The sequence below is a fragment of the Polyergus mexicanus genome, unplaced genomic scaffold (genome assembly GCF_030449975.1).
Source record: "Polyergus mexicanus isolate NDT 795.1 unplaced genomic scaffold, iyPolMexi1.0 SCAF_13, whole genome shotgun sequence".
In the NCBI taxonomy this organism is placed as follows: Eukaryota; Metazoa; Arthropoda; class Insecta; order Hymenoptera; family Formicidae; genus Polyergus; species Polyergus mexicanus.
The window spans coordinates 5,103,153-5,127,843 of record NW_027223333.1 but is presented as its reverse complement, the minus strand read 5'-3'; the positions used below and the strand labels follow the sequence as shown (position 1 = coordinate 5,127,843).

The following is a 24,691-nucleotide window of genomic DNA, read 5'->3' as shown; positions in this document are numbered from 1 at the left end:
AAAGGGCCAAACATATAGAACAAGTAAATCTTCAAAGCCCCGATCATAATAATAACAATGGTCTACATAGTGATAAAGTTAAACGCGCGGAAATAAAATTAGCAGCATTTTTTTCGGAACATAATATTGCTTTTTATATTTCAGATCATTTAATTCCTTTATTTTTAACATTATCTCAGTAGAGGTTCCATAGCATCCTTTTTCTTATAAACGTGACACATATCTAAAGGCCACATTTAATGCGCATGCGCGAAAAAGCGTCCCCGAGAACAACACTAGTCTAGTGTCTAGTATAATATAAAAATCCGTAGTTCACAGTTGTCACGATCATTTGTGTTTGACGAATGCAGAGAGGTGCAAAGTTTCGTCGTCGGTAGGAAACGAACAATGCGAGTAAGCGACAGTAATGACCTTGTGAAATTGTGGAATTGATGAAAAGCGAAAAATGTTCGAATAGAGAAAATGAAGCAATCGCGCGCGGTGTGTTTTTCGTGCCTTTATATTCAGCGTAAAATTTGACAATTGTAAATCAGCGCAAACTCGGGTGTGCGGAGTGTTTGCATCGACCCGACTGTCGTAGTGTCGTACGCTAATTTGACAGGTGGTGCTTGTTACACTTGTTATCCGCGTGCTCTGAGCTTAGCGCGATTTTAACGCTATCGCACTATGTTCGCTACCTTGAAGAACAAGATACGTGAGGAAATTGGGAGTGACGTGTCCACCGTTATCAGAAATGCCGGGAGTATACGCGCCATTAATTCCAAACATGTGTCTCAGGTAAATATAGCATCATAGATATATTATCACCTCACATTCAAGCTGTAAGAGTATCTCATTGAGTTCAGATTTTCTTTAGTGAATTCTTCTCTCAGAAAATTTTATACATTTCTTATGAAGCTTTGAATAAAAATTGTATTATTAAATTTTTTTCTTTATATTTACATGAATATATAATCAAATGAAAGAAATCGTATTGTAATATAAATTATCAATTTATACTTAATTTGAACATATATTTTAAGATTTTTTAACGTGTCTCTTTGTAAAATTCATATGAGCTATAAAAAAAAGAATTTTTAGTTATAAGCAGTATAATGTATACTTTTCATTTAATTTATATTTGTGTGAGAATGTAAAGTTTTTATATATAATTTTATTATACAATTCTTTTAGAGCTGATTACATTATTATTGTTACAGACAGGTTCTACGAGTAGTGTTAGTGGTTCTCAGGTATCATTAGATGGATTGAGGGAAGAAAATACATCTCCATTACCATCAGTTTCATCAAAAGGAGAGAATAGTCTTAATGATGGAATACAATTATCCACAAAAGATATAAAAAGATATGAAAATAAGGAAGATGAATGGAAGAAACGTTTAGCAAAGAAAGAGGCAGAAGTCTTGAAACGAATGGAAAAACAAGAAGAAGAATGGAAAGTTAGGCTTTTTGAAAAAGAGAAAGAATGGAAAAAAATTACAGAAAAACAGGAGAAAGAAAAGCGGAGATTAGAAGAAGAGATAAAAAAGATAGAAATAGCGAAACAGTCTTTGGAGCATGCTCTTAAAGATGCAGAAGGTATTTACGGATAATCAAATTTTTAAGATATTAATGTTTTTAACTTTGTGTTCTTTTTAAATATATGTGCATGCGTGCACATATATACAAATACAGAGCATTTTGTAATAATTATTCAAAAAGTATAATACCATTATATTTCTAAATTAAAATGGGGTGTAACTTCCTCCTCTTGCAAAAGTTTTGATTTTAGTTTTTTACTTTTTAGTCGATGTGATTTACTAATGAGATACAGTTGGTGTTGCTGGACTTCTTAGGAGATAACACACACACATACACACATATCATAAGATACCCTGTATATAGTAAAGATATTCAATGTATAGATTCCCTCTTTGATTTTTTTTTAGATATATGCATATTTTCTATATTTTTGAAAATGGAAATTAATTCTTTTTGAAAAAAACTCATTCTTGTTTTATATTTTTATATAATTGTGTTTAAATGCGTATGATCCTTATGCTTTATGCATCCAACGATACTTTAAATTAAATAATTGAGTTTTATAAATAATAAAGCATTTTTATTCTTCTTTAAGTATTGTTAAAGCGTAATGTATATATATATATTACAAGGATATATTGTCATAATTCTTATTGTTAGTTATTTAGCGCATTTTATCATTAAGGAAAAATGGAGAATCAGCATTTTATGAACACATTAAAGCTGCAATAATTTTTTTTTAATAGCTTAAAAAAATTAATGTATTTAAAACTAAATAGTTAAAATAAGACTAGAAAGCTGACTAGTTAGTTAAAGCACACAAATAATAATATATAAAATTACACAATATACACAAAATAAAATACACAATATATAAAAATTTTAAAATAAATGCTTGAAATGATTTCTTTTTAAATATTTTATATTTCAAATCAGTGTAACTTTAAAACAACTCATTTTTGATCTTATGTTTACTGAAACTTAACATTTTTTTCATATCTTGAAATGAATAAGAAATTATTTTTCTCTGGTTTTGGTTGGACTTCTATTTTGGACTGTATATATATATATATCATCTTTTCTCACATTATGTTTTAGAATATAAAAAGAAATTGTACAGCTTTCAAGAAGATGCAGAACAACTGGAAGGTTTTCAAACACAAGAGATGGCAAAAGTTAAACATCTTGTACGTGATATTAAATGTATATAAGAAAGACTGATTATGACTTTTTGTTTTTATTCTATATACTTCTATTTTATATATATATATAGATGTACATATATTTTTAACAAAATTCTGTATATTGTTAAAAAAATTGGGGCATTGAGTATTGCAATAGCGTGATCAAATTTTTGAAATATAGTATATTTAGTTTAAATTTTTTTTGTATATTTAATTTAATTTATATATTTATGGTTATTGCCAAAGTGAATCCAATAATGTATGACATAAAATTGTCAAAATTCGTTAAAATTTAAAAGCATTATTATGAAGAAAATTCTTTAAATATAAACAATTAAATTTTTATCAAATATTATCTTTGATTTCATTTTTGCATGAAGAATCATCTATTATTTGGTTATCATCGTTTTTGCATTCTTGTATATAATTTTTTTAATTCTAATATATCTTATTAATTGAGACAAATTAGATTAAGTATATAATAATGTTTTCTTGTAGTTGTTGGCAAAAGAACAGGAAGTAGAGGAGAAGACGTATCATTTAAAAGCTGCTACAGCGGAAATAGAAAGCCTGAAGACAGAAGTTTCCCGTCTCAGACGATATGAAGACGAATTAAACAATATACAAGTAAGCTGATTGGATTATAAATTTAAAGCTTTTTATTTATTCACACAAATTTATCAATTATTATTTACATAAATTTGTTAATTTTTTTAATAATTTAATTATGTGTCTTGTATATTTTGTAATATTTTTAATATTATTTAAATATAATTATTAGAGCTTGTTATAGAATATATATTATTATATATTATTATACAAACTATTTAAACTAAAGAAAATTTGTGAATTTTTTTAGCGTGAATTAAATGGCATTTTGTTGGCACAAATTATATGCTTTTTTATTTTATATAATATATATCACTTGTATAAATGGTATATAACAACTTTTTGTTTCTCAACATTATTTTTTTAAATACGTTATATGTGTGTGTGGCAATACACGCGAACGTGCGTGTGTGTATGTATGTGTGTGAGTGGGGGAGAGGGGGAAATTCGCATTTCTCTAATTAGCACCTCTCTTTTGCCGAGCGTGCGCGCTAGCATATTATGTTTGGCCACATAACAATATATCCAAATTAGGACCCGTTCTTATTTATAGTCTGTTTTTATATTTAAGATCATCTTAAAATTATGATCTTACATCGTCTTAAGATTTCGCAGCCCTTGTTTTTAATATAATCATAAATATAAGACGGGAGACTATGAATATGGGCCTAGGCATTGCTCAATTTAGCACGTAATTATTGGATATTATCCAATTGGTGACGATGTAAGCTTCACGATTGGACCCCGATTGATACAATTTAAGATTAGAAAAATGTTTATTTTATGAAAGTTTATTTTATGTTTATTTTATTCAATTTTTTTTCGGTGAAGTGAAAAACATTAGAAAACGCATACAATAAAAAAACTTATTTTAGGAAATTGCACTAAAATTTTTAAAATATTCTCTCTTTACCTGGAATTTTGAAAAAAGATACCTAGTAAATCAAGGAATTTTTTACTTAATTGGTACATTTTTCTAATATCATCATTTTTATAAGAAAAACAGGCTTAAGCGACAAAATATATTATATATCAAAATATACAAACAGCAATTCTTTGTACTTCTTTTTACTATTATGTATTTTTTGGACTGGCATATAAAAATACGATATGTAAAATATTAACAGTGCTTATTAAGAGTACTAATTTAAAATATAATTCTTTTTAATTTTTCCGCAGTTAATCAATTAAACGATATGTAAATTGAATATATGGGTAAAATATACAATAAAGTAATATAATTGTTGATAGCTCAGAATTCGCGCATTTTTTAAGCACGCTTATTTATGAAAAAAAGATTTTTTATATTTAGAATAAGAAAGAAATAAGGGATTTTATATTTATATATTACGTATTTATATATTTTGTATTTGTATTAATGTTTTTGACTATTACCTCGCTTTTTGTTCCGTCACAGTTGCTATAGTTTTTTCTGCACCTTTTATTATTGACATGCCGCTGAAACATAAACTCATGACATACATATTACATGTGACTCTTGCTGTAGTAAAACAAATTAAAACTACCTGTGTTCCATAACTCTTGGATGTAATAACTTTATTAAAACTTAATAATTTTTATATATACCGCTGTTTAATCTCTTAATTGGAAGACTTTCAAACTGATTCATTACAGTTACTATTGTGTTAGAAAAAAAATTATATTTGCAAATTGTTTAGGAGTGATATTAATTCTGTTTAATCCAAAAATAATTGATGTTCTTGCATGAATAACCGATCTTATTTTTGGGATTTATGGATATATATTTTCCATATACATACATTCACGTAATATCGTCGGATACAATAGGAGACAATTTCTTTGAGTTATGGAACAATAGCATTGTTAAAAGTGATATCAAAAGTTCTGTGAATACAACGCACGCATGAAGATTGGAAAACTTTGGTAAACGAGAGCATCGAAGATCAGAGTTAGGCGGTTATTTCCGCTAATTCGTTGCTGCTATTGCTGATGCTAGAGGTACGTTTTTAAGGCTTCGCCGCTATTCTGTTCGTTATGCTAGAATGATCATGCAATATCCTCATTGCTTATGCCTGCTTCAACATATTTGGAATATAAATTCTTAATATTCAATAAAAACTGAAGCAAACTCTACACCTGATAATAATGCATGTATTACACACTTAATTGCGGCATCATTTATTATATTCAGATACGAGACGAAGTTTTCGTTTTTCTTTTCTCTTTTGTGGATTTTATACTTTCATGAGATACCTTTTAATTATACAGAAAGTTATATTAAATTAATTAGTTTTATTGTTTTGCATAAAGAAAATGCGGAAAGGAATTATGTTTTTAATATATACTTGTTATTTTAACTCTAATTAAAAAAAATTTGAGAAATATTGACACTAGGCGAACGTCAGATTTATTGCTTTTCGTTTGCCTTCTCGTATTTTTCCTGTTTTGTCTCATGAAATGATATATTATCTCTTATTTCTGATTTAGCGAAATTTAATTCGCATATTATGGCTTTGATAAGATTTGCCAGGGAGGCTTTATAAGAAAAAAATAAAGCTAAATATATTCTAATAAAAAAGCCCAGCGAACAATATTTGATAACCAATGTTCACTTTCAGGATGAAATGGAAACGATGCGTCATTCTACGCAGCGAGAGAAAGCGCAGCTTTCCTGTCAGTTAGCACAGACGGAGGAGGAAGTACGTCATCTGAAGGACAAAGTGTTTGTGCTGGAGCAAAGGATTGCTCTGGAAACGAACGACCAAGTGACGGTTGATGAAAGAATAGCCGATCTAATGCGCGAGAGAACGTTGTTGGAAAGGAAGTTGGAAGAAGCGCACCTTCATCTCTCCGATATAAAGACTTGCTGGTCGGGCAAGATTTCTAGTCTTGAAACGCAAGTTGGCAGACTTAGTAGGCAAGTAGGCGAGGAAGGACTGGAGCGCAGACAAGTCGAGCAGGAGAAAGAGAAACTTAAACACAGAATCAAACAGCTAGAAGCCGAGATAGAGGTGAACAATATTGTTATAGCTACAAAAGACGCTAAGCTTTTGCGCATGACAGAAGACATTGACGAGATGGCTACGGAACTGAAAGAGCTCCGGGCCAGCGTCGATGACGAGGTGGAAGAATTTAAACGCCAAATTGTGAGTTACCGCGACATGTAGTGGCAAAGTGCATGGGCTAGATTGTCTCTTACCGAAAATTTTTTCCAAATTCTGATACAAAATCATTTCTGGTAGGTTTCGTTACAAATGATCATAATACTAAATTATTTATAATATACAAAATTCGGTGTTGCTTATGTTGCTTATAACTTTTTTTTATTAATATTATTGCGATCTTAGGATGCAATAATTTTACGATATAATATATCCCTTTTTGTTATTTTCATCAAAAACTATATTGCATTTTTTTTTAAGATGCTTTGTCTGATATCTTATATTAATATCTTCTTATTTTGTTATAATTATTTTATATATTTTTAATATTTGTTGACAATGAATCGGCAGCTTACATGGTTTTCGATTCTGTTACATTTCGTAACTTCCATTACATTTGGAATGTGCAGCTGATTGCCCCCATTATTAAATTTTATAAGACTGATATGAATTCTATTTTCTAAATAAGAGATATATTGTATATTTGCATAACTTTTGCAATATATTATATTTTAAATATTTAAAATTTTCTTAACGTTCGTCATCTTTTCAAAATCTTATACATCTTTTAGTAAAAATTGTTATTAGATGATTATTATAATAATTATTTTTGAATGTTTTGTATATTTGTAATGTTTGCGATTACATATGAAATTATCATAAAAAATTATATGCGTCACGATTTTCGTATGTAATATATACAAATATACAAGATGTTCCGAAATTTGCGAGTTACAATATTATAGCAGAAAAATTTTCGAAAAATTAAGTAATAAAAGTATTTACAATTTTTTATTTTAAGCAGTTTTTGAGATATAAAAATTTAAAGCTGGTCAATATATCATAGAAATATTTAAACAATCGCCTGTTTGTGAACCGTACTAATATACTAATACACATGCGACTCAAAAACTGTTTAAACTAAACAATTGCAAAAAAGATATTATTATTACTTAATTTTTCAAGAATTTTCCTATTATTGTATTTCGATTTGTGAAATTCAGATTACCCTGTATATATACGCGCGCGCATGTAAATTAGTAATATTGTTGCATGTTGTTCAGAAGCTTGATGCTTCTTGCTTTATTTTTTAATCTCAGTACGTGCACGTGCCTTAATCAGCAATTCTTTATTAGTTATTATTATATATTCAAAGCATGTTAAGTTAGTTTTTCGAGCGTCTTGAGAAAATCAAAGAAATATATAAATCGATTATGCAACAGATTCACTTGTATTGAAAATCGTATATTCTTCTTTGTATGTACATTGTCTTTGACATGTGAATTCTAGATTTCAGTATGGTAAAAAAATACACATACAGATTTTTATGTATAATTGCACTTTCTGTATATTTTATTTGTGAAATAAAGAAAGAAAAACAAGTATATGCAATCTTTTGCTTTTTACCTATTTTTAATTTTTTTCAACCAGTTTTTATTCCTGAATGATTTATCAATATCTCATCACAGTCGCACTATGGAATCCAGAAAAATTTTATTTCAGAATTATTTTTATATATGTTATTGAGATAAAATTTTAAGATAAATTTTTAAGACAAAATTTAATTTGATTTTATGTGAGCCGACTTTTTGCCGTTATGTATCATTTATATAGATTTATACTTTTGTGCTAGAAATATTGACATTACGACATTTTATTTAAGTTCAAGTTCAAGTTAGCAGAAAGAGAATTATTTTGAAATTTAAAAGATCTATGAATAAAATATATAACATACATATAGCAGTAGTTATAAGATATTCTGCATATTTACTCAATTGTGCTATTAATATCATATTCCAAAAATGATAATTGTGCTTGTGAACAATATGATATTTTACAAATGAGTTTATTGTAAAACGTTAAATTACAATAGTGCAAAGAAAATATTTTTTATTTTATTTCTAATTACCGTTATTTATTTTGTTTTGTATGATTTTTAATTCTTATTTTAAGAATATATAATTTTATTTATTTCACAATTTTTATCCTTAGTTAATTTTTTGCTTATAATTATATGAAACTGCTTAAGAAAACAATTATTAAATAACCATTAATACAAGGATTTTTTAAAGATTTAAAATACACTATTTTAGACTGTTTAATCAAAGAAGATCCTGCATAAATTTTAATTTTTTGAAGTAAAATTTAGATATATATAATTGTTAAATGTTTTTTTATACTATGAGACATTCACTTTATTATTAAAGAATATTACAAGTAAAGATAAACATATTTTATACATATAGAAATATACATTAAAAAAAAAACATTAACATCAACATGTCGACAATTAGATATAAATGCGAATTGTGATAAAATTATATATTTATATGAATAATATGTATTTGTCTTTTTTTAGGAATCTTCCTCAAAACAGATTACTCAGCTGAAATTGGATCTCGAGAATACGACGAGCAAACTCAATGATGTTACTAACGAGTTAGCAAATCTTCGATCGTCCTTGGAAAGGGAACAATCGAATAATTCTTCTTTACGTCTAGAACTGGCATATCTACAAGAAATTCTCGAATCTGAACGATCAACTACAACGGAACTGCGAATTTCCTTCAAGAAAGAGAAAGATGAGAAAGATGCTGCTTTGCTGAGAAATGCCCAGGTATCTCAAGACATAGAAATTGTGAAGCAGGAGAATCGGCAGCAGGAGATCGAGAACATGGAGCTGCAGAGTAGAGTAGAAAATCTAGAAGATCATCTAGTTGGTAAAGTGAAAGAAACAGAGCAAGCGGCGATCACATTAAAACAATTTGAGCAGAAAGTTGCAAAACTAGAAGAAGCAGAACATAACAGGGAAAAGATGGAAAGAAATGAGAGAATACTTAAAAGCAATTTGTTAGATCTGGAAGAACAATTAAGTGAGAAAAATAAAGTAAATAACTCCAATTTAACCTTGGCAGAATGCAATACAATTATTGAACAATGTTATTTTAAAAACAATTTGCAATTCTGCGTGATTGTTATATTTATTACATCTACTTATACATACACATATACATACACATATATACGCACCTAATAATGTTATCTATGTTAATTATCTATATAAATTATACGATTTAATTTTAAAGTTCTTTTTCCTTTTTCTTAGACAATCAAAGTTTTGCAGCAACGGTTAACTGATATGAAGAAAACACTTCAACGCGAGTTGAAAATTCCGTCATTGTCGTTGGATAGTGATGCCGAAGCTTCTGCAGCTATTCTTAATCCAAGTTCATCCAAAACCGTCACTGCCAAGCATAATAATTCGAGGGAAGATGACGTTAATTTTAAATATCTAAAACATGTTCTCATCAAATTCCTCACTAGCAGAGAATATGAGGTGCGCATTTATTTCGATCTAATTTATATTCCATTTTGGGTGTAATAAATAAACATTATAACATTATTTTTATAAGGCTTTACATTTAACGAGGGCAGTGGCGACGTTATTACACTTTTCGCCGGAGGAAGAACGTTTACTTCAGGAAACTTTAGAATGGAAAATGTCATGGTTCGGTACCAGGCCTAACTTAGGATTTGGACAAACTGCCAAAGCTATACCACCCAGCTGATAATTACAAGATGTTTCGTACTTAACGAAACATATTAGAGCAAACATAAATTCTTGTTTGAAGTGATCAATATGTAAATTACTGTAGTTTGAAGTGATTTACATATTAAACAGCCACAACTAATTTAAAGGATATAAAAAATAATTAGGAGAATTATATAAAGTCATAAATGATGATTTTACAAAGTTTAATATGCACATTTAACATTTGTGCAAATATAATAAACAAACTATGATAAATGGCTATGTGTATGAAACTTCATTGTGGTAAAAAGTGACTTTGTGAAATTTCATAAGATTTTATGAATACATCATTAATTATTAATTTATTTCATAGATTTGTTAATATATGTAATACTGAAGTGCAATTTTGATTGCTAAACTGAACTATTATGCGTGATGGATTGTGATATTTTGTGCATGTATAAATCATGATACAAATGCAGTTCTGATACAAGATTGATTTATTTGCAACATGTTACGTTTTGTTGAAGTGAAATTTTTTATGTGCACAATATTGATTACAATGGTGATTGTAAAAAACATTTCCCATTTTTATATGGATTTTGGACTATCAGTAAACAGTAATGAAATATTGTATATCTCAGATTAAAAGATTCTAGAACAGAATTGGAATTTAGTTGCAACTTTGGGAATAGTTTGGTAATTGACTCTCTTTCTCTCTCTTTCTCTTTTACTTCTCATGTATTAGCAACGAGTTAATAACAATAATGAAAAATTATTATATTTTATTCGAAATATCTGACTTAGCATTGCAGTTGTATTATAATCATAATTATATAGTTTTAATTATAATTACAATAATTACGCGTATATTTCTTTATGTTATCGATTGTATTATATTTTAACATATATTGTGAAAATAAATCACACATAATTTAACATGGCAATTCGATATGAATGCAATAGTGAAACAAAGTTTTAAATATATAAAGTATATTTTACAAAAATTCTTAGATTATTACAGAACATATACATAATTAATGATGAAAGAGAACATAGTTTTAATTATTTTTTAGTAAAATATAAAATATTTGAAAAGAAAAAAGATTTTACCAAGTCCAAAGTTGCAACTAAATCACAAGTCTATAGGATAGAGGGAATGAAAAATTTCATAGACACATTTCGCGAGAATATGGCTGACCAATCCTACAATCTAGATCTAGAAAATAAATGCTACCAATTTTGTTCTTTTTGCATCCAAGATTGCATTCTAAAATTTACTCCACGAAGTAAAATAGCGTTCAATTGACCAATCAGGATAAACAAACAAAAATTTCTTTATTCCTTGATTGGTCAATCAAACGCCATTCTACTCTATGGAGTAAATTTTGGAACGTAACCCACGACATTTCAGGGTTTCACGGTTACCAACGCTGAGAAACAAACTCTCGAATTCAAATTGCATTGCTCGCGAGCTCGCGTTCTTCGTTCTTCTACCGTGCCGATGCATGTAGAGGCACAGACGCAAGTCGAAAGTACAGAAAATGCATGAAAAAGAAATCCAGTTTTCTTTATATAATGAATTTAACAGCTATTATGAAATTTAATAACAATTATGAAAGCTATTTTTATTTTCTTGCGTGGTCATGTGCTATTTCTTATTCTGTATATGAGTTTTATTTATCGAATAATTGTAAGGCTATAGGAAATCAAAAAGTAAAATGTTATAATGCTGATGCTCTCTCATATGCGATTTATACTTTCAGATTTTGATAATTATTATGATGTATATAATGATTTTGATAAAGGATGGTCTTGGGTTGGAAAAAAACGAGATATTTCTGATCAAGAGTGGCGTGCATGGCTTGCATTAGTAAACAAACTAATATCATACATTTTTATACATCATTTTTTCAGTCAGATTATTAAAGTCAATAGTAATAATATGGTAACACATTTATATATATTTACAAAATATATCTTGTAGAAAAAATGTGCAATTCAAAGAAGTAACATGGAAATCTTTCAGATATTGTGTTGTTGGTATATCTTGTCATCTACAACTTTTCTGTATTATTATATTGGTTTATTGGGTGCATTATGTGCTCTACTACAACCTAGTATTTTACACATAATAACATATAAATATAGTAAGAATGTAGCATGGTTAATACATGTTTCATTCTTATTTGTAATACATATATTAAAAATACCGAATGGTATTTTTCAAAGCTGGCTAGGTTTCGATGATGAACAGCATTATATTTTAACACTTACAATGTGTTGGATACATTTAAGAAGTATCAGTCACAATATGGATAGTATTGATGACAAACTTCTCAATTCAAATAATTTTATTCAGAAATTAGCATATTGTTTATACTTGCCCACATTATTTTCAGGGCCACTTATTTTGTATCATGAGTTTGTTGAGTCTGTATGTATGGTTTTTACAATTTCATAAAATAACGAATATTATAGAAAATATATAGTTGACAAAAATAATGAATCTTTTAGATTAATCAACCACATCAATATTGGAATTACCAAAAACTACAAACTTTTGTGTTAAATTTAATTAGATACATGTTCTGGTTATATTTTACTGAATTGTTGCTACACTTTATTTATGTAAATGCTATTCAATATCATCCTCAGGTAATAATTTATTCATGCATAAGAATATTGTAAGAATATTATACTTGAATAAGTGCATATATTGTGTTTGTTTTTTTACAGATTGTGCAAAATTTAAATCCTTGGGCACTGTATGGTTTAGGATATTGCATGGGACAATTCTTTCTGAACAAATATGTTGTAATCTATGGGATTTCCAAGACTTTTTGTAATTTAGATAATGTAAAAGCACCACCACCACCTAAATGTATAGCTAGGATCCATTTATATTCCGACATGTGGAAACATTTTGATAGAGGATTATATAAATTTCTTATAAAGTAAGTATATAATTAACATCTCATTATTACATCTTGGTTAAATTTATTTGTTAGATACATTTTATTTTATTATAATAATCACAATAAGACTATTTTATGTATATATTTTATAGGAGTTTTTTATTATTATAATAAATTAGTCTCTTTATTTTTTTCAGATATATTTATATCCCTATACAAAAGTCAAATGGGTGCTTTGGAAAATTGTTTGCATCATTTTTATGTTTTGCTTTTGTTCTTATTTGGCATGGAATACAAATGAATATTTTTATTTGGTCGCTGTTCAATTTTATAGGAATAGCAATCGAAAGTATAGGAGTATCAATTGGCAAAAGCAAACAATATCATAAAATACAGAATATGTATTTATCTTCAAAAAATATTAAGAGATTTCATTGTATATTAGCAAGCCCTCTTTTAGCAATGTCAGCAATATCTAATTTTTATTTTTTTGGGGGACCATTAATTGGTAATATTTTTACATACAACATAATACTATATGGTAAGCTTTTCATGTTTTAGTTTTTGTATTCTATATATCTTATCTTGTTCAATATATAAAGAAAATAACTTTATTATTACATTTTCTACAAATACTGAGATAATATTTATTGCTTAAATATAAATATTTTATGTTATTAACAATTTAATAATTTCACAAATAATGTAATATTAACAAAAAAATTGAAATGTAATTTTCTGCTTACAGAATCTTGGAAAACTTTATTTATTCTGTTTTTCTTTCTTTATTGCTGTTGTCAAGTTTCTGTAAATGTTAAAAATTGGGAATTAAAAGTTCGAAATTTGACTTGATTAAATCGAGATTGAAATACTTCATTTTCAAAATACATACATCCTTCTCATATTTGTTTGTATTTAAGATTATCATCTAAACTCAATGAATGGACGAAGTTAGGACCACATACATCAGTATAATACCAAATACCTACATAATATACAATAAATAGATTAATAAATAGATTTACAAAAACATTAAATAATCACATTATTCGAAAATCAGTATTCAAATTGTTTTGAGACAGTAATATCCTTGTAATTAATTTTCTTTGATAATTAATTAACTTTGATTGTAAACCGCGAGTAAACAGGTTTAATTTATTTGAATAATTTCTCCATTTGATAATCTCTTCAATTTTACTTGAATATTCAAATCGAATGTTTTAGGTATTATTGTATTATTAAAAATAATATTTAATTGTAAACAGATGTAACAATAATAAACAGATAAAAGTGATTTAATATTAACAATATATTTAATGCAATAAAAAAAAATAAAGCAATTATTCTTATCGAGTCAATTTCCATAGATTCAATCTTTTGATTTTTTTAAAATTAAAAAATTTTTGGATAATTAAAAACTTTTGTTCTTTTTTGTTCTTTGTTTTTTGTTTTTTGTACATCTGGTTGAGGCTTCAAATATAATCGAAATTTAATTCTCAGTTTTCTGTAAAAACTGACAAGAAGCGCCGATATATATTTATAATGCTTCTAATATATTTATATAAGTTCAAGTAATCAATAAATTATAGAAAAAATATCAATTACTGAAAATGCAAGACTGTTGTCCAAATTAAATAAGCCACAGACTCTAACGCGCAATGGAAAGATTCGAAGACGTACTCCCAACTCGATCGCTTCCTAAAAACAAAAAAACGTCACAAAAATTTATGTTCCTAACATTTTTTTTATTAAAAAATAAAAAAATGTCAATTGTATTCTCTTAATTATTAAATGATTAAAAATTTATCTTTATACTAAATGGTAAAGACGAATTTAGGAAAGCAATGCATATTGAAATAGAAAGCTTACTATGTATAATATTTATTTTATGACTCACAATCGAAAATTCGGTGTGTTTGAGTGCGGGAGTTTTTGCTAAAAACATTGTTCCGGCCAATGCGTTTGCCTGGAATATTTTATGTGGTATTAAGACAATCATTCGCTCATCGGAGAGAACATATGTAACATATACATACCTGACCGCATGTTAAATGACAGATGCGACTTATAGTGATAACTTGAAATGAAAAAATTAATAGCATAATGCATTGGACGCAAGTCAGGAGCACGTTGTCTCTTTTACGTAGAACGCCAAAAATATATGAAATAATGTCCAGTAACATGCATGCGATCCAACAGAACAACTGCAGACTATAATAAGAATTCAAATGATTTGTTGCATCAATCAAACAGCTGTACAACTGCTGAAGATTTGAGATTGTAAGACGATTGATATGTATCATAGATATACCGGTATCGATGCCGACATCCATTCCTATGTAAAAAAATTTTACACATTGTTAAAATTAATTACAGAAATAATACTACAAACGAAATTGTTTAACTTTTTGAGGGCCAGTTAAATTTCAAATTCGTAATCAGCAATCTGAAAAATATATAAATACAAATTTTAATAAAAATGTCTTTAGTAGACCGAAAGGGCCCCTCTCAAAAAGTTAAACAATCTATTTTATTTAGATAAGTTTTCAAATATGCATGAATTTTATGTGAATAATTAAAAATTAATATTTGATCATTATAATCAATATTTTAAGATTGATTTAATCATTTAATGTAATCGTAATCAAGTCTGTTGATCGATTGATGATATATAATACCAGTCAGTTTGCGACATAGTCCATTGAGACGACGAAACCTACGATACAATGCGTCGTACAAGAAATAAAATTTCGCAATCTCCATCGAGAATGTAATTCGCGTTATGATTTGTAACGCAAGCAAATACAAAATCATATGAGGTACAGCAAACATTATTAGTATGCTGATGACGATCCAAGCGACGAGAATCGTTAATATAATCAACCATTGCATGCAGCAATTCATTCGTTTATTATCGTTGCACCGGCTATTATGATGTCGCATTAAATCATCGAATTTACGAGCGACAGCTACGGCCCGTTCGAATTCTGCATATCGCAGGCAAGATAGCAATGGCGTCAGGATCATATAAAAGCACCGGTTATACCGATTGCCCTGCTGCAGAACACAATCTACCGTTACGGTATCAGTGTTACAGTAATCTCTAAAGCTTTTCGCATAATATCCCACGACACAATACAAACCGCACATAATTAGCGAATATGCCAATAACGGTAGGCGAAAATTTGCGGGCACGCGAGATCGTTCATCGTCAATAGTGTGCGGGTGACACCCATAAAAACGCGACGCGTACAGAAACCATCGACAATTTTCTAGCATGTTTTCTCTTAAAGAAACTGTCTGTCTCTAAAAAAGCTCTCTGGTCTGGCAAGTAAAAGTCTCCTTACAAACGGAACCGACAAAGTAATAAAATAACGATTTATTTTTATCGCGTGTAGATCTTTCACAGATATTATAATGATTATATGAATAAATCGCTCTGCGAAATTTCTCACAATCGTTGATGATTTTTTTTCTTTAGAAGATTCTTCGATAGTCCGTATGGCGAATGGAAAAAAATAAGAGAGACGATAAAAAAAAGTTTGTACTTTTTTTTTCTTTGCTTATTATATGATTAGCCTTATCTCGATAAATGTTTGCGTTATATATGTAGGAACGTTAATACGTGCATATATATAATATCATATGCCATAATATACATTTTTGTAACGATCAGATATAATATCATAATGCACGCAACTGATCGATCGTGACGATTTATAATGGATTTCGCAAAATAAAACTGTTATTTTTATCATTATCGTATTATCGGTAATAATATTCTCTTTTTATTTTTCTATTTTATTGTTATTATCATCATCTTTGATTAAAAGTTGTATTCTAACGTAAAATAAATTTTAATTATTGACATGCGCAACTTTTTCTTTTATCTTACCTTGAAATATTGAATATATTTTATATAAGATAATATTTCTCTCGAAAAACAAATTGTTTTTTACATACATTTGTTTTTACATACGTTTAATAAAAATATATACTTTAATCATATTAAGCAATTATTAAAAAAAGCTGATAAATCGCCATATTACATATATTAATTAACAATTAGAGCTTAAAAACATCAGATAAAAAATTGAAATTGATGTAATCAAACATGATCGATATATCTATTCGATATATGTATCGAGCATATCGATTATCTATAGTATCGAAGTTAGCCGAAGGTATAACCGTCTAATTGTAAGATCTAATATAACAAGTATTAATATATAGAAATTCGTGAATTTTATTATTATTCATTTGTCACATTACCGTTATCATGGAGAAATGGATAAAAGAGAAATTGTCCGAATTACTAGACTGTCAAATTCCACAGGAATTAACCCGGTAAGTGCAGAGAGGATAATAAAAATCTTTCTCTCTACAACTTATTTATTTGCATATTGTTATGGCACATATATTTTGTCAATTTCAGATATGTTGTGGAAATGGAAAATGAGAGAGATTTAGAAAATTACTTTGCAACCTTATTGGACAATGAAAATCCGAAACACAAACAATTTATAACAGACTTGAAGAAACAACGTGGTGAGCAAATGCAGATGAATTTTAAAAGACTATTTTTGACAGATTGTCACATGGTTATTAAATTATTATTGTTCCAGCATCTTATACTAATCAAACAGGTTACAAGAAAACAAGTAATAATGACAATATACCTAATAAACAGAATGAAAAGAAGAAGGGAAAAGCAAAAGGAAAAGAAACTATTCAGGTATATTTTATATTTTTCCAAAATTATTTAACGAGTAACTGAAAGATAATTATGAAAACTCTTTGCTGTTTTCTTGTATAGATGCAAGAGGTTGCAAAATTTGAAACAAAGCCTGAAAAAATGGAAAAAAAGAAGACTAAATTTGTTAATTTATTATCTCATGGAGATGTTCTCCTGAAAGGTATTCATATGATAATAAAATCTGTATAAGTAATGCATATGTATATGAAGCAATAATTTTGATAAATGATATATTTTTGTGACAATGTTTAGGGAGACACAAATGTAATTGCGAAGCAAAGAGACATAAATTAATTAATAATTGTCTCAATTGCGGAAAAATAGTCTGTACACAAGAAGGTGCAGGACCATGCTTTTTTTGTGGAGAACTTGTTTGTCCACTGGATCAACAAGTAGTTCTTCAGAGTAAGACTAAACAAACCGATAATTTGTACAATAAATTGATGGAACAAAAGCCAAATAAAGGCTTTGAAGACTCCCTCAAACAGAGGGACAAACTTCTTGAACATGATCGCGATAGGTATGTACATGTTTTGAATCTTCCAAAATTATTTATGCTTTAATCATTAATAATCATAAATTAATTATATAATTAATAATCATAATAAATAGCACCCACCGTACTAAATTGATTGATGACGAGTCAGATTATTATCAGTCAAATATTTGGCTTTGTACTGAAGACCGTGAAAAGTTACAGAAGCAGGAATTGGAAGCACTTGCTCGCAAGCACGCATCGCGTTTAGATAAAAGAGTCAATATAGATTTTATGGGAAGAATAATTGATGATGATCAATTCAATAATTTACAATCAGAAGAGCTTGGTGAAACAATGTTGTACGATAATATTGAAAATCCGAATATCTGTCCAACAATAGAATTTGACCGTCCAACGGTAAGATCGCGACTTCTTTATAATTAATAATAATAAGTAAATTATATTAGAAGCTCACTTTTGACTAATCTTGAAAAATCCTGAACCTGATATACATTTTTCATTATATATCATTATTACGTCAAGTTTATTGATATGGGAATATCTGGAACAAGTAGAAGAATGGAAAATGACATATGGAACACAGAAAGTAGAATTCAAGATAAAGAATATTTAGAAATGTTTGATCAAGGCTTGTGTTTGAGCATACATCAGCCTTATGCTTCATTGCTAGTGGCAGGAATAAAAATGTGAGTTCATGATACATTCAAAAAACTAATTTGCATGGTCAGAATGTCTGATGTAAATTTATTGTTATCAGCCATGAGGGTAGAAATTGGTATTCTTCGCACAGAGGAAGGCTGTGGATAGCATCGGCTGCTAAAGTACCTTCCACTGAAGAAATATCCAATATACAGCATACCTACAACATATTAAAAAATAGTTAGTAAAAAAGTATTCATTTTGAAATATTTATATATATCTTATTTTAATTATATTTTTATCTTAACTATATTTTTAATATTTCTTTATCTTGACAATTTTAGAAACATTTAAATTCCCAGAGACTTACCCTACGGGTTGCTTGTTGGGCTGTGTAACGGTGACTGATGTTCTACCTCAAGTAGAATATAGAAAATTATATCCAGAAGAAGAAAGTAATAGTCTATATGTTTTTATATGTGAGAATTCTTACATGTTACCAATACATTTTCCTATGAAAGGAAAACATAAAATTTGTAAGTAGTCACAAGAAATATATATTTCCATTATTTAATACATTTTCAGTAGCAATGTATTTCCATTAATTATGATTAATATATTTTCAATTAAGTTTAATTCTCCTTTCAAATTATAGATAAAATGGATAAAAAAATTCATCAAGCTGCTTCTAAATGTTTAGAAAAAGCCATGCGAATGGCTAAACAATAACTGATATTCTCTTACTTCTCTTCTCTTCGTATCACTTCTCTTTTGTTAAATTAAATAGAACAAAAATGTTTTCCAGAGGTATATGTTTATTCATATTAATAATTTAAAAATGTTACATGCATTCTATATTAAAAATAATCATCTGTGTTTTGTACAAAAGTGTGATTTCTCTGATATATCAGCATCTAATAAAAATTTTATCTAAATATATGCATATTAAATTCGTTATTTGTATACAACAGATCATTATACAATTTACATAAACTCCACAAAACGTTACAATGTAACTGTTCATGCACATTATCTATCTACCTACTTTGTTTATCATTCTCTCATATATTTTGCCCATGAAAAAATATTATCAATTCTATTAGGGTTATCAGACTTTTATAAACGGTATTAAAAATTATTTGTACCGAAATCGAGTATATATGTGTTTGAAATACAAACACATTGTCTAAGAAAAGCACGAAGATCATTTTAAAAAGTGCCAATTATTTTATTAATATTTCAGTGTATTGCCTATTTAATCAAGCACAATATAACATTAAATAGTATAAATCATTTTTCTTATTATGTTGACATATTAGATTATGTGAATTAGGCTAAATCAGTACAGTCACACAATAAAAATTTTATATAAATTAAAGTACAGTAGCACAAGCATTGTTATAGATTCTCTGTTGAGCGAAATCTCATTATCTCTCAAAACATTTTACATTAAGCTAATTGACTATGTATATACGTACATAATATCGTTTTATGCAATATTGATAAACTGTGAAAACACAGTATTTTACACATACATATCTTACATATAAAATTATATATCTTCAACAATATTACGTATCTCTAAAACAAGCTTAAATAAAGGGTAAAACATATGCTGCAATATGTTAATAAAACATATTTAGAATAAGTAGATCGCATTTTTTAACAATTCAATGAATAAGGAATGTATGAATAAATATTTGCATGATAACTGTTTTTAAATAAATAGATAGCTACTTCTATTCAGTTTTAATACAGATATAGATACTATAAAGATTCATCAAATTATAGTATAGGATTCACACAATTTTTTCTATACTATTTTATATCTTTGTTACATTTATAATCTTTTCTTGTGATAATATAGCGCAACATTTGTATTATTATTATAACAACAATCCGCAACTAATAGTGCAATAATTTTATACATAATATGTTCTGGGAAGAAAGGGGAGAGGATAAAGAGCGCGGAATCTAACATCTTTTTTTTTTGTATTTTGTCAAATTTGCTTTTAGCGATATTGTCAAAAAACAATCCTTTAGTTTATAACATTGTATAGACTACCATTTGCAAATTGTAAAAGAATTCTCTCTCTTTCTCTTAAGCATGACGAACGTCAAATAATTTTGTTGGTTGCATAGTAGCTATATAAAATTTATTTATTATAGTAACAGTATACCTAATTTTTCAATTCATTTCAAAACTCTTTTTTAAAAATTAATTATATTAAATTGATCTGTTCATAAAGAATAAAATTGATCTTAAATCTCGAATGTGATTTAATTTAAGAAATAAATTGCACAAAATTATATTATTAGAATTATATAATTCTTATGCATATAAGAAGCAAACATATTTTTTTAATAAGTAACATTCCAGCATTTTGCGCATTTCTTAATTAATCTCAATGATATTGTTTTATGAGCTTTGGCCTAATATTTGATTAAATTGATTATTGTTTAATGATGAGTCTCGTCGAATGCTATAATAGTACTAATAATAGTGATGCACGCGATTTCAATATCTACTCAATACTCATTTAATAGGCCACACAACATAATAATATTAATAATGCTAAGAAAGTTTATTACAAGTTCCCTTATCCTGTGTGAGATAAATTTTAAAGAAATAGAGCTTTCTCTTCTTTATATATGTTATTAATATATATTGTACGCTTCTAAGTTTTCTGTATTCATGTTTCTCATTTTAGGTCGTTGAAAAAGATTCACATACAACTTATTCATTCAAAGATTCTATATCTTACACGCAATACCTTTGTGCAAACCTTTGGGAGAAATGTGCGAGAACTCCTTTCCTCTTTCACGAAGAGCCGTTTCTTTTTCTCTCTCAGTCTGTCTATATGTATGTCGGAGAATACTCCAGACTGGTATGGCAAGCATCACAGATAATAACATTCTTTTCATTTACTAGCGTGCATTGCGGACATTCCTTACCACCACTGGCGAGCGGTTTATCTTCATTCCCTTTGCATCTCGATTTGGCGCACATTTCACAAATATCCCGATCGGGCATATTCAGATACGTGCATGTTGCGCAATTCCATCTCTTTTTATTCTCCGCCTTTTCTTCTTCATTCTCTCCTTTGCTTAATCGCGCGATATCAAGATTCTTAAGCGAATCCGCAATTTTCGCTATCTGATCCGAAGATTTGTGCGTACGCGGAATCGGTGGAGTTTGACTATTATGTCTTTTGTCTCTATTATATGTTTCAGTACTGTATCTATTCGAGTCTGACAAGTCGAAGGATGAGGATTTCTTCTTGAAGGGCAAAATGTCCTGATGACTCCCATTTATCTCGGACGAGTCAATCTCATTCGCTTCAATCCTACTGTTGGTTCTTCTTTTCTCGAATCTATGCGCACTATATTTGTCCTCGTTCTCCATTTGTCTAAATGTCTTATGTTTAGACATGCAAATGGGATCCAGCTCCTTCTTATATTGCAATACATCGTCCCGATCGTCAAGATCCTTGTAATAGCCTAAACTCTCGAGATTTCTGTACACAAAGTCCCACGTATCGTAACCGTCCTTACCAACGCTGGAATTCAACTTGCTGGCGATTTGTCTTTTGTCATTTTTACCATATTCGTGATGATCCCCGTCGTTCGAGGTCTGCCGTCTGTAAAAATCCATTTCGTCCAAGTCTGATATCCGATGGGATGTAGATTTGCGGAGAGCGTGTGACTTGTCCGCGTAATTCGCAACGGATGTCGGCACGTCGAGTTCAATCAATCTGCCGGTCGGTACTCGGGCCGCGTACGCTGGTAACGTGGCGCAATACGGATTCGATTGCGCAGCGTTACCGTAGAATTTATTTCCGTGAGATGGTAGGCAGCTATAGTTATTGCAACAATTGACAAAACCGTGATCGATAGGTTGGTAATATCGGTAATTGGCCGGTACTGCTACATTTGTCGCGTCCTCGATACACTGATAGTCTGCCGTTTGACAAACTGACGGCATCGTTGTGTTGTAATTGGCGTGCATGACAGGATGATAGGGAAGAGGCAACGGTACAATTTCCACACTCGTTTGCTGAGGATAGTAAATATCTTTGTAACTATCGATTTTTGCGCATCGATTCTGATGTACCTTCTCGAGGAAACGATAATTTAGCGCTCGGATGGCTTGCTCAGGCGTACCAACATGATTTTCGCGAAATTCCAGCACTTCCAGCCAAGAGATGGTGTAGTTCTGTGACACGCTTTCCCATATTTGTTTCAAGATCTAAAATTTAAAAGTGAAATTAATTTGTATTTGTAGGTAATTCATGCATTAAACGATTGCATTATCTGTTGGCTGATTATTTGTTATTTATCATTATTCATTACCTGACATTCTACAAAAGCTACAATAGCATCCCTGCTAACATTTGAGACTTTATCTGGATCAATCGGTCCATCCAAAGTCAATATACCCAAACCAGTATGCTTATATCCCATTTGCTCAAACATTAACTCTGCACCTATTAAATTCGCCTCCACTTCGTGCTTGTAATAACCGCTATACGTCTAAAATTAAATCAAATATACATATATAAGATTTGAGTATGTTAAATCACATAGAGTAATGACAGAATATTTTTCAGCTAATTACCCTCACTGTCCTATATTCTTTTCGCCAAGGCTGTGCCAAAAGATTAGCTGCATATAAGGAAATTGCGCTCCAAGCAGTAGCTGCTCTGTACCCGCTGAAATCTGTTACTGTTGCTGCTGATCTGTGCAAAATATCTGCCGTTTCTTGAAACACATATTTATTCTCATTGGGTACTAAGCAAAGATATTCCTTTATAAAACCTAAAATTTATATATTATTGATATCAAAATATATAAAATACATATACAATATAGAAATTAACATTTTATAAGATAATCTGATACACATTACCTTCTAATTTGTGTCGTTGTTGTAGTTTCAATGGACTATCATCCGTCTGCAAATATACCAAATGACTCTGCTCCAATTTCATACTAATCTCTTGTAGCCTGTCTTTGCCCCTGATTATTACATCATTTGCCATTTTTGTCCCTATAATTGTAATATAACAGCAAGTTAACATTGTAATAATATTTGCAACTATATACAACTAACATAAATCGTCCTTTTAACTTTTCTATATATATATATATATATATATATATATATACATATATGTAGCTATAAGAAATTGGAAAGTATCATTGCACGAAGTTCTAATGTTTTAAAAACTTGACTATTTGTACAGATATTTGAATAAAATATATGTAAAACTCCGTCGACAAAATATAGCGTTTAAACGACACAAACAGCAATATCGTCTAGAAGTGAAAACATGACCAGTGTCTCATGTACATTACAAACCTCCTAGAAATCTGATTTTGGAGCAGATTCCCGATTCAAACTACGGCTAGCTCCAACCTAAAAATAAATCCTATATTTAGTAACGGAATCACGGGCTTCTGTAAACGCGACGATGGTTTTGCGATTACTTGGCGCGCGGCGTGACTTTCCATTTCAGGTCGTACAATTCACCGAATAGATACGATAAACATTGAAAGAATGCGTGCTATTACATCTCGTTCCGTAAACTGTAAATATTTTTCGCAAGTTTTTTTCCTTGGTTATGTTCGCATTACATCATGCATGAAATGCGCGAAGATACGAGATGTATTACCGAATCGTCTTTCTAAACGTGACTCCGCCAAGTGGTAATTATGCGAAACTTTTACTGCGAATTTTGAATATAAATTGCAGATAAATAGAAAGGGAGATGTAGCGGATTTAAACGATATAGAAATAAAGAGATTGTACATTATTGTATATTTAAAGTTTACTTCTTCACGAAGATTTAAAACTCATAAATATTTAAGAATTAAAATTCATAAATAT

The 24,691-nt window shown here is 29.0% G+C and overlaps 5 protein-coding genes across 7 annotated transcripts; 3 read left to right on the top strand and 2 right to left on the bottom strand.

Annotated features, from left to right (window-relative positions):
- The first annotated feature begins 231 nt into the window (after positions 1-231).
- Positions 232-10,673, top strand: LOC138938821 (golgin subfamily A member 1). The gene is made up of 8 exons (XM_070306126.1): positions 232-777; positions 1,200-1,578; positions 2,620-2,708; positions 3,204-3,332; positions 5,915-6,442; positions 8,817-9,344; positions 9,564-9,794; positions 9,871-10,673. The coding sequence occupies exons 1-8, from the start codon at positions 667-669 to the stop codon at positions 10,024-10,026; spliced, it is 2,151 nt and encodes a 716-aa protein (XP_070162227.1). The 5' UTR covers positions 232-666; the 3' UTR covers positions 10,027-10,673.
- Positions 10,674-11,289: 616 nt separating this feature from the next.
- Rasp (protein-cysteine N-palmitoyltransferase HHAT) lies at positions 11,290-14,049 on the top strand. Of its 2 annotated transcripts, none has more exons than XM_070305673.1 (7): positions 11,290-11,682; positions 11,756-11,937; positions 12,019-12,426; positions 12,507-12,647; positions 12,729-12,946; positions 13,105-13,448; positions 13,828-14,049. In XM_070305673.1, exons 1-7 carry the CDS (start codon positions 11,538-11,540, stop codon positions 13,860-13,862), a joined length of 1,473 nt encoding a protein of 490 aa, XP_070161774.1. In that variant the 5' UTR covers positions 11,290-11,537; the 3' UTR covers positions 13,863-14,049. The 2 variants fall into 2 exon arrangements, with proteins under 2 accessions (XP_070161774.1, XP_070161773.1); XM_070305672.1 differs by having other exon boundaries at positions 13,656-14,049.
- Positions 13,641-16,202, bottom strand: LOC138938583 (uncharacterized). 2 transcript variants are annotated; one of them, XM_070305676.1, is made up of 7 exons: positions 15,586-15,683; positions 15,219-15,242; positions 14,944-15,118; positions 14,805-14,873; positions 14,513-14,605; positions 13,800-13,892; positions 13,641-13,712 (listed from the first exon to the last, which is right to left on the bottom strand). In XM_070305676.1, the coding sequence occupies exons 1-6, from the start codon at positions 15,600-15,602 to the stop codon at positions 13,842-13,844; spliced, it is 429 nt and encodes a 142-aa protein (XP_070161777.1). In that variant the 5' UTR covers positions 15,603-15,683; the 3' UTR covers positions 13,641-13,712; positions 13,800-13,841. The 2 variants fall into 2 exon arrangements, with proteins under 2 accessions (XP_070161777.1, XP_070161775.1); XM_070305674.1 differs by having other exon boundaries at positions 14,944-15,242; positions 15,586-16,202.
- An 865-nt stretch (positions 16,203-17,067) lies between these two features.
- LOC138938619 (activating signal cointegrator 1) lies at positions 17,068-19,699 on the top strand. Its single transcript, XM_070305743.1, has 10 exons — positions 17,068-17,254; positions 17,343-17,455; positions 17,533-17,642; positions 17,724-17,823; positions 17,916-18,183; positions 18,276-18,558; positions 18,685-18,848; positions 18,920-19,041; positions 19,146-19,337; positions 19,457-19,699. Exons 1-10 carry the CDS (start codon positions 17,187-17,189, stop codon positions 19,528-19,530), a joined length of 1,494 nt encoding a protein of 497 aa, XP_070161844.1. The 5' UTR covers positions 17,068-17,186; the 3' UTR covers positions 19,531-19,699.
- Positions 19,611-24,558, bottom strand: Tamo (PUB and ZnF_RBZ domain-containing protein tamozhennic). Its single transcript, XM_070305742.1, is given in 7 exon segments — positions 19,611-21,717; positions 21,719-23,050; positions 23,155-23,334; positions 23,420-23,619; positions 23,711-23,851; positions 24,164-24,220; positions 24,292-24,558. Coding segments are annotated over 5 exon segments (2,007 nt in total). The 5' UTR covers positions 23,844-23,851; positions 24,164-24,220; positions 24,292-24,558; the 3' UTR covers positions 19,611-21,555.
- Between the last annotated feature and the right edge of the window lie 133 nt (positions 24,559-24,691).